The sequence below is a fragment of the Heloderma suspectum genome, chromosome 1 (genome assembly GCF_057233095.1).
Source record: "Heloderma suspectum isolate Gila_16-S chromosome 1, 16-S_ref, whole genome shotgun sequence".
NCBI classification, from domain to species: Eukaryota; Metazoa; Chordata; class Lepidosauria; order Squamata; family Helodermatidae; genus Heloderma; species Heloderma suspectum.
Genome location: NC_139458.1, coordinates 289,046,828 through 289,060,607, shown reverse-complemented (window position 1 = coordinate 289,060,607; position 13,780 = coordinate 289,046,828). Strand labels below are relative to the sequence as shown.

Sequence of the window (13,780 nt, the reverse complement as noted above, 5' to 3'; positions counted from 1 at the left end):
TGAAGTTATTAATAACCACCCAAACTACTGCTGTGGGTCTGTGGAACAAAAGTCCTGTGTGTGTGTGAATAGGAGATGCCTTTCCCTGGTTGAAACAATGGTCCATAACTTGGGGGAAGAGCACATGCTTTGCATGTAAAAGGTTGCAGGTTCAACCCCCCCGACATCTCCAGGTAGTGCTGGAAAAGAATCCCGGCGACCCACCGACAGACAATGTAAACAGTACTGTGCTAGATAGACCAATGGTCTGAGTCGGTATAAGTATAAGGCAGCTTCCTGCGAGAAGAGCTGTAGCTCAGTGGTAGAGCTTATGCTTGCATGCAATATGCCCTTGGCATCTCCAGGTAGGGCTGGGAAAGACCCCTATCCAAAACCTTGTTGAGCCACTGCCAAAACATGTTGACAGTTCCGAGCTAAATGAAACAATGGTCTGACTCAGCCTTTTTTACATGAGGCATTTATTGTGCACTTGTGATTGCTCACTTATGGTAGTTTGCGGTTCCTTTACACAACGTTATCATCTTCCAGGGCCTCTTCCACACTTTGCGACCATTTGGGGGGGGGGGGGGTCTAAGGAGAAAATTCTGGTAATATTTGTGAATGATGGGATAAGGCCTAGTGTAATTGCGCAATTCCACTATGCCACAGTGCCACCTAGTGCTTGTGTAATGGAACATAAGGAAAGGAAGAGAAAGTAAAAGCCTGGAGAAAAAACACATGTAATGGCGCCAACCTTAATCCTGCAAAGATTCCAGAAACAGAAGCATCAGTAAAATGGCAGATTAAGTCTATAGTGTAGGTATGCCCTCAGTTTATAGGACAGCTTCATATATTCCTGTGTGAGTAAGAGATACTTTTCAGCAGTAGGATCAACAGAATACAAAATCACACAACAGTTAAATGCCTCCTGTTATTTTGATCCTCCCTCACATAATCAACAAAAGTCATTGCCTCATAAATGAAAAAGAGTATGGAGCTCAACCACAGATGTTTCCTTTTCCTGCATTACCGCTTGAAGTAATGGGTGGATATTGTATACATTTTGTATGTATTGTATCATATAAACATTGTCCCTCAGAACAGGAAATGTAGCCCTTTATATTAGTCACTATATACAGAGGCTATGTTTATAAATGACTTAACAGAACTTACTACTGTATAAGGCCTGATGACTGAAAGTTTTTTCCTCAGGGTTGAATTTTGAATTGCCATTATCCCAACAACTGGGAAATGCTTTCAGAACTAATTTCATATTTTTTAGAACATTTTGCTACAGCTATGAAAAAAAAAAAGTTTTGTTACAAGAATTAAACCTTACATTGAAGACCAGTTTTCAGGAAAGTCTCTAGCATGTCATTTGACTAATGAAAATGATGTTACTAAAAGAACAGTAACAAGAAATACATCTTGCTTGCCATGATATTTGAGCCTTGATATCTTAGGAATTCAACCACTGTATTTTCACACACACACGCACGCACGCACACACACACACACACAATTGTTCAGGGTTTTTTTTTCTTAAAACAGTATTCAGATTTAATTATGTGTGTATATATATATGTCCATAGAGTTGGATCCAAAGATGCCCTAATGAGCAGAAACAGACTTCTGCTCACACAAAGTCTGCCTCCCCAGCAAAGTCTGCCAGTTTCCCCTTTCCACTTCAGCCTCTCCACACTGTTCTAGAGGGCAACCCCTCAGTAATAGGTTTTCAGGACTGCAGTGGAGAGTTGTTGGGAAAGCCCAGATGCATAAGCAGAACTTGTGCTTGTGCTTCTCTGGATCCAGCCCATTGTCTTGGTGAGTGAAGCAAGTACTGAGAAATATTTCTTTTCCATTGTTTCACGTATTGGCCTTGGAAAACTATTTGCATTATAGTACTGTCCCCAAAATAAGAAAAGACTTTGAAAGGCTGCTATTCATTGCTTTATTGTGCAATATGCAGTAAGAAGAACATATTCAGATATATGCCTCTTTCTGCATACTAGGAAATATCTGTAATCTACTAGCTCCACCTATTCCAGAACAGAAAAACAAATGACCACAATTCCACTGGGAAGCAACGGTTGGGATGATGTCTGGCTATGGTTGATGGTTTTTAAGCTGTGTTTTGTGTAAGATATCGTACATAGATTTTTGGCATACCTCCACCATTCATATCAAAGAGCTATTAAGAATCACTTGACAGATTACCTTTTACAAAATATGGGTGTGCTCTCCAGAGTCAGACTTATGTCTTAACTGGAATGTGCAGGTGTGATAAAAATAAGACGTTCATGTGATTTTGGATAGAAGGCATGTAGACAGTGGTACTATTTTGGGAGCACGTAGAGCTTGGCCCACATACGAGTCCTCTTCAGAGGAGAAATGTGTGTCACATTTTCACTGCAACAGAACCAATGTAATATAGTGGTTAGTGTATTGGACTTGGACCAGGGAGATGTGGATTCAAAGCCTTGCCCAGCCATAAAGCTCACAGGGCAGCCTTCTTCAGCTCGGTGCCCTGCAGATGTGTTGGGACTGCAACTCCCATAATTCCTAGTGTGGTAAATTAATACACATTACCATCTAAAGATTGGGGGGTAGGGGAGTAAGACCATGAAATCCAGAGCCTAAAGTTATCTAGCTGCTCTACTGCCTGTGGGCTCTCCTTGGTAGCATGGCAATGTAGTTTTGTACTTTCAGCACCACATTTTAAACCAAAAATGAACTAACTACATGCTGAGGGGCATTATTGCTGTTTTTAAATCACCATTAAAAGACGGTTGTTATTTGTTAGCAGAAGACTTCACAGGCTGTGCCTGCACCACAGTTCTTGTTTTCACAATTGTTTTCGCAATTCTTCCCAACACTTCTGTTTGTTCCTCATTCTCTCTTGATAACCTGGCCTTGCTGTCTGCAGACTTCCTATACATTCCTCTTTTGGGGATTGAAGGTTGTTCTTTGCCTGGAGTTAAATAACACTGAATCACATACTACTTATTGGGGGAGAGGGGCAGGGGCAGGGGGAGATCTTGTGGTTGAATAAAGCTACTTGGGAATGTGCAAAGTTAGAAATTTATTTATTTATTACATTTCTGTACCACCCAATACCTGAAGTTCTCTGGGCAGTTCGCAATAGTGAACCACTTAATAATGTAAGAACATAGGAAGAGCCCTGCTAAATTAGATCAAAGGTCTGTCTAGTCCAGTATCCTGTTTCCCAAATGCTAATGGGAAGCCCACATGCAGGTTATGAGGGCAAAAGTCTTCTTTCGCTATTGTTCTCCAGCAAGTGGTGTACATAGTCATACTGCCTCTGATTCTGGAGGAAGCAAATAGCTATCATTACTAGTAGCCTTTGATAGCCTTATCCTCAAGGAATTTCATTCCCCTTTAAAGCTATTTAAGTTGGTGGCCATCTTCATATCTTGTGGTAGCAAATGTCACAGTTGAGCTATGCACTGTGTGAAGAAATACTTTTGTCTGTCCCAAATCCCAACATTAAGTTTCTTTGGATGACCTAGGGAAAAAAACCTCTCTATCTGCTTCCTGCACATCATGCATAATTTTATAAATCACTATCATGCTGCCCCCCCACTCCATCTCACCTTTTTTCTAAACTAAAAAGCCTTAAGTACTGTAAACTTTCCTCATAATGGATTTGCTCCTGACCACTGATAATTTTGGTTGTCCTTTTCTGCATCTTCTCCAGTTCTACAATATCCTTTTTTGCGATGCACATCCAGAACTGTACTTAATTTGCTACTTGCCAATGAAAGTAATAGTGTGTGATTGCTGTATAGGTAGATTTATATAACTAATCATTGTTGTTGTTGTTTTTTAAAAAGGAATAAAAAGCCCTTTAGTGGAACAGCAGCTGGGTGGGACATTGCCTTGTAAGGAATACTCTGGGATGTGTATACAAAGTATAACTTGAGAGATATCACATTTAGTACGTCTTGAATGCGGTAGTAAGTCTTTTCATATGAAGAAATCTGGAATGAGAATGGAAGCTATTTGCAGAATGTTTCAGTAAATATTTTTTATTTTATTTAGAAGAGTTAGAAGCCACCTTTTAGAGTAAACCCTCCCAAGAAGGAATACAACAGAACTTAAATATTACAAAACTTCATAAAACAATGATAAAAAATTCCCTGTTCAGCTTTTCAGCCAGCAGAGAATATTGTCTGTACTAAATAATATATAGCTGAGGTCAGACACATCCAGTAGAGGGAAGTGGTACACAAGCTATTGCAATACGCTGTTAGATGGTGCTGTTCAGCCACCACCATTCTTAGTTCTCTTTAATCTTTTCATGTATTCCTTTTGTCTAAATGATTTATTACTATATCTAAAAATAAGCCCTGTGGTGCCGTGATCAAAGCTATGATGCTATCTTTATTTTGCCTTGAAGTGTTGAAAAAAATTAAAATATGATTAGAGAAAGGAAATGAATATTTAAGACAAATATGGGAAATATGTAACATTTATAGTTGAGTCCTTAAAGTCCTAAAACTAAAATGAGCAAAAAATAAAATACCCAACCAATTGAAAGTACTTAATGGATTTGACAACAAAAGCAAAAATGAATATGCAGAGGTAAAGAATGATAGAAACTATGCACAATTAGAAGGCATCTATGAAGATATCTCAAATAATTGTTAAGATCCTTGGTGTGTGTGTTTTTAAAGAAAAGTGTATTGGGAATGTATACACTAGAATTTAGTCTGAACATATGAGGAATTTAAAGATATGAATTTGCTACAATCATTATTCCAGTATTAATAGCTCCTAAAAATAGCATATATCCTCCATTGCTATAGTTCTCCCACTGTTTTCTATCGCATTTCAGAGGGAAAGGTAATAAGCAGAGGCTCTCTCATTTCTTTTCAGGCATATCAAACTGATTCCATTAATGGCATTGTATGGAGGCATCTGGCCTATCCATCCCCTCCCTAGAGATTTTTTGGCATGTAGGTTTTTTTCACTTCCTTGGGTAGGAACCACAACAGGAAATTCTTAAGCCATCTAAAGCTACATTTTGAATATTCAAAAAACTGGCAGACAGGAATCACAGAACAACACACAAACTCCTTTCGCTTTATTTAATGGCATATTTACTACTCTGACTATTTTATTTATTTATTCAAAACATGTACTACACATTTCCCTCATAACAGATAATCACGGCAGCTTATAAAAACCAAAACAATAAAATCTGACAAAACCACTACTAAAACAAACCAATTGACAACAACAGAGAGTAACATCATTCGTCAAAAGCCTGCACAAACAAAACTGTTTTAAATTGCCATCTAAAGGCCAAAAGAGAGACTGCTAAACAAATATTTCTGTAGAGGGTATTCCATAATCAGGACCTCACCATGGAAAAGGCTCTATCGCCAGCAACTATCTACCTAACCTTTGAAAGTGGAGGTCCTCAGGGCAGAGCCTCTGTAGATGATCACAGTATAGCAGAAGGTTGTCCTCTAGGGTAAGTTTATAGGACTTTTAGGGTGCAATCCTATGCATGTTTAGACAGACAAAAGGCCTGCAACTCCCAGCATGACCCAGCCAGCCTTTTGTCTGTCTAAACATGCATAGGATTGCGCTCTTAATTAGTTTTACTAAAGTACTATTCAATTTCTGTTGTGCTTTCCTATCAGGTTCCTTTTATCCTTATTCATTTGTTTTGAGTCAGTACACCGATTGATCTTGAACCCAGATCTCCCAGATCCATTTTTGATCCTCAGGATCATGCATCTTCTTCTTAAACTTAGAATAAACTAAAACAAGACTAATGAGTTCAGATGTTACCTATGCTTTTTGTATAACTTAGGCTGCAATCCTGTGCACACTTGGGAGTAGCCCCATTGAACACAGACTTACTTATGAGTAAACCATGGTCAGGATTGCATTGCAAAGTGGTATATTGACTACCATGGGTGGGGAATTCATGGCTGTCCAGATGTTGTTGGACTGCATTTCCCATCTTCCCTCACCATTGGCTATGCTGGGTAGGGCTCATGGGAGTTGTAGTTCAACAAAATCTGGAGGGCTACAAGTTACCCATCCCTGGTCTATGCCTCAGGGATTACACTGTAAACTGTACCTATCTTTGAAGATGGTATATAATCTCAGTTTATTACTTAATTCCTCATGTTGGTGCAGCATCCAGAGTTTTGGATTTTGTGTAATAAAATGTAGCCTTAAATGACATACCCAGACACTCATAATGATATGATTAGAGCTTCTGAGAGCTTGATATAAAATCTGAGCTCCATCCCCTATATAAACTGGGTCAATTTTAAAATTTTATGGGCATGGCACGATTGTGGGTACTTCCAGATGGAGGGCTCCTAGCATTACCAATGAGAAGGCCTGTGCAGCTATTGTGTCTTTTCTTTCTTAATGGATTTTATGTGGTAAGAGAAAAGACAGAAGAAGGGGAGGGAAAACACAGAAGGGTTACAAGTGTAAGACATTGTCATCTGGAAGCACTGCATGTCTTAAACATTGGTCATGTCTCAGCACTACTCGGTTAGGTTCCAGTGACAGTCACATTTATTTATTTACGAAATTTATATACTGCTCTATATCTATTTATATCTATAGCAATTCATTGTTTTATAAATAATAAAAAGAGAAAAAGAATCAAAATATAGAATTAAAATATTTAAAATATGATTATGTCAATAAAACTGTGGCTAGTCAATCAGGGAAGGCTTGTTTAAATAAAAATGTCTTCAGCAGATGCTGAAAACAAAACAAGGTTGGTGCCTGCCTGACATCAACAGGCAGGGAGTTCCCCAGAGATGGAGCTAGTACACTGAACGCTGTGCTCTGAGTGGACTCCAAACGGACATGTGGAACCTCCAGGAGTACCTCATCTGATGACCTCACTGACTGGGCAGGCTGGTAAAGAAAACAACACACATGCCAGAGTATGATCTGGGTTAAATTTTGGATTTTAGCAGATACTTCCTAAGTCACCACAAAATCCCTGAAAAACCAGTTTGCTAGTGATAAATCATACCTTCGAAGATACATAGTTTGTACAAACCAAATGCCCATGAATATCGAAAATATCTAAAGCACCATTTAGGATTTAGGTATAATATGTGAGTGTGCACTGCATATTTCTGGGATTACTGGGCATGCCTGACAAAAGTCTAAAACAGAAGCTGAGCAAAGATAAGAATTAAAGAATATACCAAAGGGAGTGAGGCCAATTTGACACTATCCTGTGGAAAGGGCACTTGAAATTATCCACATGTGGCGACTCACTGTTGCCACTGCCATAATGTGCAACGCTGTTTTCTATGTGATGCTTCCACATGGCATGGAGCTTTCACCCCATTATGGCCTGTCCTAGAGGTGGCTGATGCTGGCACCAAAAATTGCCACTCCCCAAAGGTGTGGAGAGAGGAGCACGGCCTTGTTATGAAGGTTTGGGGGGGTAAGACCCAAAGGTTCCATACACAGTATAAAGACTATTTGAGGAGGGTCTCCACCTGATCAAGAATGTCTAGCTGTACGCTTGCGCCATCTAGGAAATGGCCGCAATTCAGATAATTTATTTTATGAACCATGCTGGGAAGAAGAAGGGGGGTGGGGGGAGAAACAGGAGAGCACAGTTACATCCCAAGCACTGCACTTCTAAGCTGCAGCAGCTGAGATGACACAGCACAGGGGCCCAGCAGTATCCCAGGCTTTATCAGCGACTGTGGCCATTGTCTGCCTGTCGGGTGAGCAGGCAAATCTCAGCCGGTCAGAAACAGAGAGCGAACCCCTATCAAGTCTGCATCGCCCTGAGCACTGCCGTCATTACTTACTTAAAACCACCCCCTCTCCCCCAAATAACTGCTCCATCCATTCGCTCAGCCGCCCCGCTTTTCGAGAGGGCTCAGGAGGAGGCCAGAAGGGCCTCCCTTCCCCGTCCGTCCCTTGTGCCTGCACTGCATCATTTCTTGTTTACATTCCTGGCTGGCTGGTTTGGGCTCTGGGGGCAGCGGGCAGCTGCTGCCTGCTCGGTGGCGACTGGAAAGTCGCTCCACAGTCCACCTCGACCGCCTTACAGGACAGCGTGTGTAATAAACCGGGCGTGTGGTGTTTACTGAAGCGGCCTCTCGCCAAGAGAGGCTCAGGCGAGCAACCCGCCCTTTGTGCTCTCTCCCTGCCGCTTTCGCTGCCTGGAGAACAGAGGAGCGCCACATTTCCTGCTCTCCCCGAAGCCGGCACACTTCGGGAACCACCAAGCAAACTGGGCAGCTCTGGAAAGAAGTTCAGCCACTGTACAAGGAAGGAAGAAAATCAGAAAGAGAGAGGGAGACTTACCAGGGCGTGGTTTCGGAAAGAGACATGCAATAGCAAAGCCCCAGCATCCCGGATTTGTGATGGGGGCTGGATTCTCCCCCCCATCTTCTGTTCCTCCTTAATGACTGAACCAGCTCTTGGGGACGGCACCTTTTTTCTCTGGCCTGGCGGGGGAGCCAAATGCTATGGATTTGTAGCCGGGAAGCATCTTTTCTTAAATTCATCTCTTCCCTGCCTTCCCCCTCCCTTTCCCTTCTGGCTTGATCGCTGGTCAACTCCAGAGGATCATTGTGAGCTGGTTGCCAGAACACCAGGCCACCTATCTCCCTGCCTAGATCCGACCACAAATGTATTTTCACTAAGCTCTTCTCTCCAGCATTGCCGGCTGGGCTGTGGGATCTAACATCCGAGCGGCATATTAACAACGATGGTGAGCAATCTATTCATTGGTATTTTAAAATAAGATCTCTGTGGTAGAGGGTGGGTAGTTTCAGTTTTATCCATTTTGGATTGATTTTCCTAGAGGGCGATCTAAACAGCAAAACGTGTGTATTGCTTTATTTTGAAAAGGAAAATCTCCGCCTGCTTCAGTGTTTTTGTTTTTAAATCTCCCATCCCCTTCTCCAGAGCTCGGGCAACGCTTCCTACAGATGCTCCATGTCATCCTCTGCGGATTTTTCCGACGAAGATGATTTCAGCCAGAAATCTGGTTCCCTGTCTCCTGCTCCGGGTGACACCCTGCCCTGGAACCTACCTAAACATGAGAGATCCAAGAGGAAGATTCAAGGAGGATCAGTGCTGGATCCAGCTGAGAGAGCTGTGCTCAGGATAGCTGGTAAGACCAGGATTAAATAAATGGGGGATTGGGATGTGGGGAGGGAAAGACCTAGTACAGGAGCTGTATACACGTGTCCACATTATTGTGGGTTTGTGCATTACAGAGAGGAGTATAGATCAAAAGCCTTGTTCATTCCTTCTTTTGCAGTGCAATCCTATACATGTTTGCTCAGAAGTAAGCTCCACTGAGTTCAGTTGGACTTACTCCCAGGTAAATATACAGGATTGCTATAAAAAACCTCTAGGCCTGGTTTTCCAGTGTTGGTGACTAAGCTTTTTGGCCATGTTTTCTGACTGAGCGGATGAATGGCTCTTGGGGGTGGGGGGAAGAAATGCAGCTGCAATATGTGCAGGTGCGTGCATTAAACTTCCATGGCAGGTTGCATTATTAGTGAAGGATGTGAGCAACTTTGTCCGTTTCACATAGTGTGTTCTGCTAGCCCGGTTTGCCAGTAGAGTGCATGAACTTGAAGCATGTCTTAGGAAGGATGCAATCCTATGCACACACATTTAGGAATAAGCCCCATTGAGTGCAGTGAGACTTACTTCCAAATAAACTGACATGGGATCAGGCTACATGAGTACTTTCAATTTTTAAGGATGTGCTCCTATGCATGTTTAGATAGAGAAAAAGTCCTACAACTCTCAGCATTCTCCAGCCAGCAATGGCTGGCTGTGGAATCATGGGAGTTATAGGACTTTTTTCTGTCTAGACATGCATAGGATTGCACCCTAAGGGATGTAGGGAGGCTTGAAAGGAACTGAGCTGCTGTGCGATCATATGTCTGATTTCCCTAGCTGACCTTGTGTTTGACATGGCTTGTGTGTCTACTCTTGTAACCAGCAGGGGCAGAGCCATTGAAAAACATTCTGCTCTCTTTCCCTCCCCCCTGAATAATATAGGAGAAAGAGGCCCTGCTGGGTGCACAGTATAAGGCACCAGAAGAGGTGATCTCCATTGGTTTTGAAATAGGTCAGGGAGCTTGCTTGGCCAACCTGGCTGCAAATTGAGAAGCCAGGGTAACTTGATCATTGAGAGAAAATGCTGTGGTTGTGTCTGTGTTATTCACGGAGCCTGCCAGGAATGATAATGCAGAGCGTGTACACGCAGGCTCATTGCAGCTATGTTGTAAAGATAAACCAACTTTGCAGCACTTGTTAGTGGAATGCAGTGGAAAAAGCTTGGTGGAAGGCTTCTGATTGGTTACATTTTTTAAAAAATAAGATGGGGCTCTGGCCTACGTGGAAGCATAATCAGAAAGTCCTGCTGTATAACTTGAGATCTATGGGTGGTGTGGCGCTTTGCACATGCTCACGTGTGCACCTCCTTATGCCTTCACACATCAGAGAGCTGAGCTTTGGAAACTGCCTCTGGAACTTGGCTTGCCTAAAATGAAACCAGTGGAGAGGGGGAAGAGCATGGAATCTGGGGACAAAGATCACTCTCTGCCCCTCCTGTCACACTCACAATAGGAGCCGATGATTGCCAGAGACCAGCGTGTGTGTGTGTGTGTGTGTGTGTGTGTGTGCGTGCGCGCAGAGGTGGGGAAAGAGAGGTGGGGAAAGAGGAGGTGGGAGAAAGAGGAGGTGGGGAAAGAGAGACGCCTAGTAGCAGCTGGTACTTAGGAAATAATCACACACAGAATAATCAGGTTCCTTCCCATAGAGATCAGAATCCCCACCCGGTGAAAGACTGTTTTATTCAGTCCTCGCCCTCAGATTCTTAGAAACACCGGAGTAGTTGATGACAGAAGATGGCAACTGGGACAAGGGCAGGAGAGGGCCCGGCCTCTCCCTCTGTCAAAAGTGGTTACCCCGTTTTTTCTCTCTGGCTTTTTGCTGCAGAATGCTTGATTTGGACGGGGGGGGGGCGGCTGTGCTGCGGCTGCCCCCAACCGAGTGCCCTCCAGATGTGTTGGCCTACAATTCCCATGACTGGCTGAGGGATGCTGGGAGTTGTAGTCCAACATATCCGGAGGGCACCCGGTTGGGGAAGGCTGCAGTACCGCCTTGGGCTCGGAGGGGATAGCGAAGGAACGGGCGGTGGGGTGGAACGCAAGAGAGCAAAGGCTGCGGCAGCGAGAGCGGGTCACCAGATGCAGCGTGGCAGGGCAGAAGGGCCCGGCCCAGCCTCCGGGGTCAAAAGAAGGGGGGGGCAGAGCGGGGCGGAGACAAAACGCAGGGAGCGCATGCGTGGATGTTGCCGCTGGCGGCAAGCGGATACAAATAGTGCGACCGGCGGTGACACCTGCAGGGCTTCGGCCCCGCCCTTTGGCCTCTCGCCACGCCCAGCTCTAGTGCAGCTATTGTTGTTGCCGCCGCCGCCGCCGCCAGCCAGTGCGAGCGTGCAGAGAACCGGCGCGGCGGCGCGTATAGGACGCAGGATGGGTCATTTGTTGCTTCTCTCCTGCTCGAGAGCCCTCCTTCCCGAGGCCCACGGAAGGGGGTCGCCGCGCCAGCCCTTTCTGGGAAGCCGAGCTATTCCTAGCGCTGATGCGATGCGTAGCGCGCGTCCGAAGAGGGTGCTGGTGTGAGGGAAGCGGGGGGCGGCGCCGGCGAGCCTGCAGGTGACCTGTTGGTGCAGTGAGACTGCCTGTGCCCAGAAAGCGCCGGCGCTGGCGGAGTCTTTGGAACGGGAACGACAAGCCAGCCCCTGCATTATGGGCCACACAAAGCCGAGCAGGGAGAGGGGAGCCGTGGGCTCCTTAGTAAGGCCAGCGGAGCAAACGCTGGAAGGAGCAACAAAGGGTCTTGTGGCACCTACACAGCAGGCGGGCCCATGTATTACGGCATAAGCTACCGTGGACGAGAGTCCGCTCTTCGTTGTTTTGCCCCAAAGGGAGGCTGGGCTCTTCTCCAGCCCCCCACCATGGCGTTGTAGTGGTTGGAAATGAAGGACAAAACCATTTCGGGGGGGAGGGGGAGGGACTGTTGCCCTGGTTCTTGGGATTTGAGGGGCAGCTGTTAAAAAGAAGAAAGGGTGGAAATAAAAGTGTTTGGCTAGGCTATAAAAGCCGTGCTGCTGAGCTTCTAGTGCCAAACACTACTAGATCCTTTAGTGAGAGGAAGGATGGAAAGCAGGACCAAGACAGGTTAGTTCAGCAGACCAACACAACATCCACAGTCCAACCACAGACACACTTGTGAACATACCTGTTTGGCATAGAGGTCATGGGCCTTTTCTTGTGAGGTTCACTCAAACAGAACCTCCCCAAATGTAAGAATTGCTGTCCTCAAGGGGCTAGCCCTTAACATAGCTTGGTGGCGTCTCTTCCCTTTTGAAATGTTATTGTGCTGCAGCTTTTAATGTTCTTATTTTTTAAATGTTCATCCAGCAGCTCAATACACAGGTGATTTATAGTGCAACCTTATGTGTGTTTTCTCAGAAATAAGCCTCACAGTGGTTTCAGTTATTCCCAATTAAGTGTACACATAGTACTGCCCCCCCCACACCCAAAGAGAGAGAGAGAGAAACAATGAAATGACCTGTGGCAAAACAACTTGTGGGAGAGGCTGGATGAAGACCCAGGTATCGGTACTGTGGGAGTGGAGGGGAGAATAGAAGCCAGAGCCAGAGGTCACCTCCAGGGCCTGGTCTGTGGTATCCATGAGTGCCTCCCTCGTCCAGTTTCTCTCTCTCGCTCTAGCCGTTAAGCTGAGAGCACAGAGATTTGCTGCTAATGAAATCTGAGAGGGAGGAAGCCCTTTTCATTGGAGACACACACGTGCTCCCACACCGCTAGGGGAGGGGGCATGGGCGTTTCCTTGGACAGCTTGCACAGCTACAGCCCCCTCCTTCCCTCCAGCCTTTTTGTGCCGCTCTCCAAGGCTTCTTTGCTGCCCAGAGCCTTGGAGGGACCTGATCAAGACAGTGTCAAAACTTCAACCATGGCTGGTTATCTCTCCCCTGGTGCTCACTTCTATACCGAGGAACAGGAGTACCTGCAGGCTTATGAAGATGTGCTGGAGAGATACAAAGGTACTGTGAAGCTTAAGTTGTGCCCCAGGGTAACCCAGGAGAAGGATTTACTGATTGCAGTGTTGATGAGCTGGAGCTTTGACTTAAAATAGCTACTGGTTGTTACAGTGGAACAGGTGGCAGAATCAGGTCCCCGAGACGTTTAGCTCTTCCAGTCCACTGTATGGGGCTGCCAATAGATAGTATGCAGACAAGGGAGAGTATAGAAAAACTCTAAGGTCTGTTGCCTTATGGTTGGGGTCATTTCTCATGAAACAAGTGTTTTTGTCTCTCTCTCTCTTTCACTTAAAGTGCTTAAGAGACACTGTCCTTTACCATCTGAGTGTGAGAATGCTGCTGAGATCTCAGTGACATTATTCGAAGACTGCTGTGTGATGTTTGTCTACGATAAGACCAGCTTCACTGTTCATTTGAAGCATAGGACTGCATTCTGGGTTCCTAACAAATGTCAGCAAAATATACTTTACAATATTTATTATGAAAAGCAGTTGAAAAATAAAAATATACATCAAGACTATTTCCTTTGCAGTATATATCTATGCTTAAAACTCCATCCTGTTATGTCTTTCTGTGTGTCAACTACTGCTGGGAGGATGACTTTGCATCTTGCACTGGGCTAGGGACAACAGCAGGAGGCCCTTATTTTTTCTTCTTCGTTTACTC

General features: G+C 44.7%; 1 protein-coding gene across 1 annotated transcript in view; it reads left to right on the top strand.

Moving 5' to 3' along the window:
* LOC146359210 (dystonin-like) overlaps window positions 1-13,780 on the top strand; it is a 422,334-nt gene that overhangs the window by 40,865 nt on the left and 367,689 nt on the right. Inside the window, exon 4 of the mRNA XM_084826836.1 lies at window positions 8,929-9,136. Coding sequence (XP_084682962.1) covers window positions 8,929-9,136 — 208 coding nt within the window. The remainder of the gene's footprint in view (window positions 1-8,928; window positions 9,137-13,780) is intronic.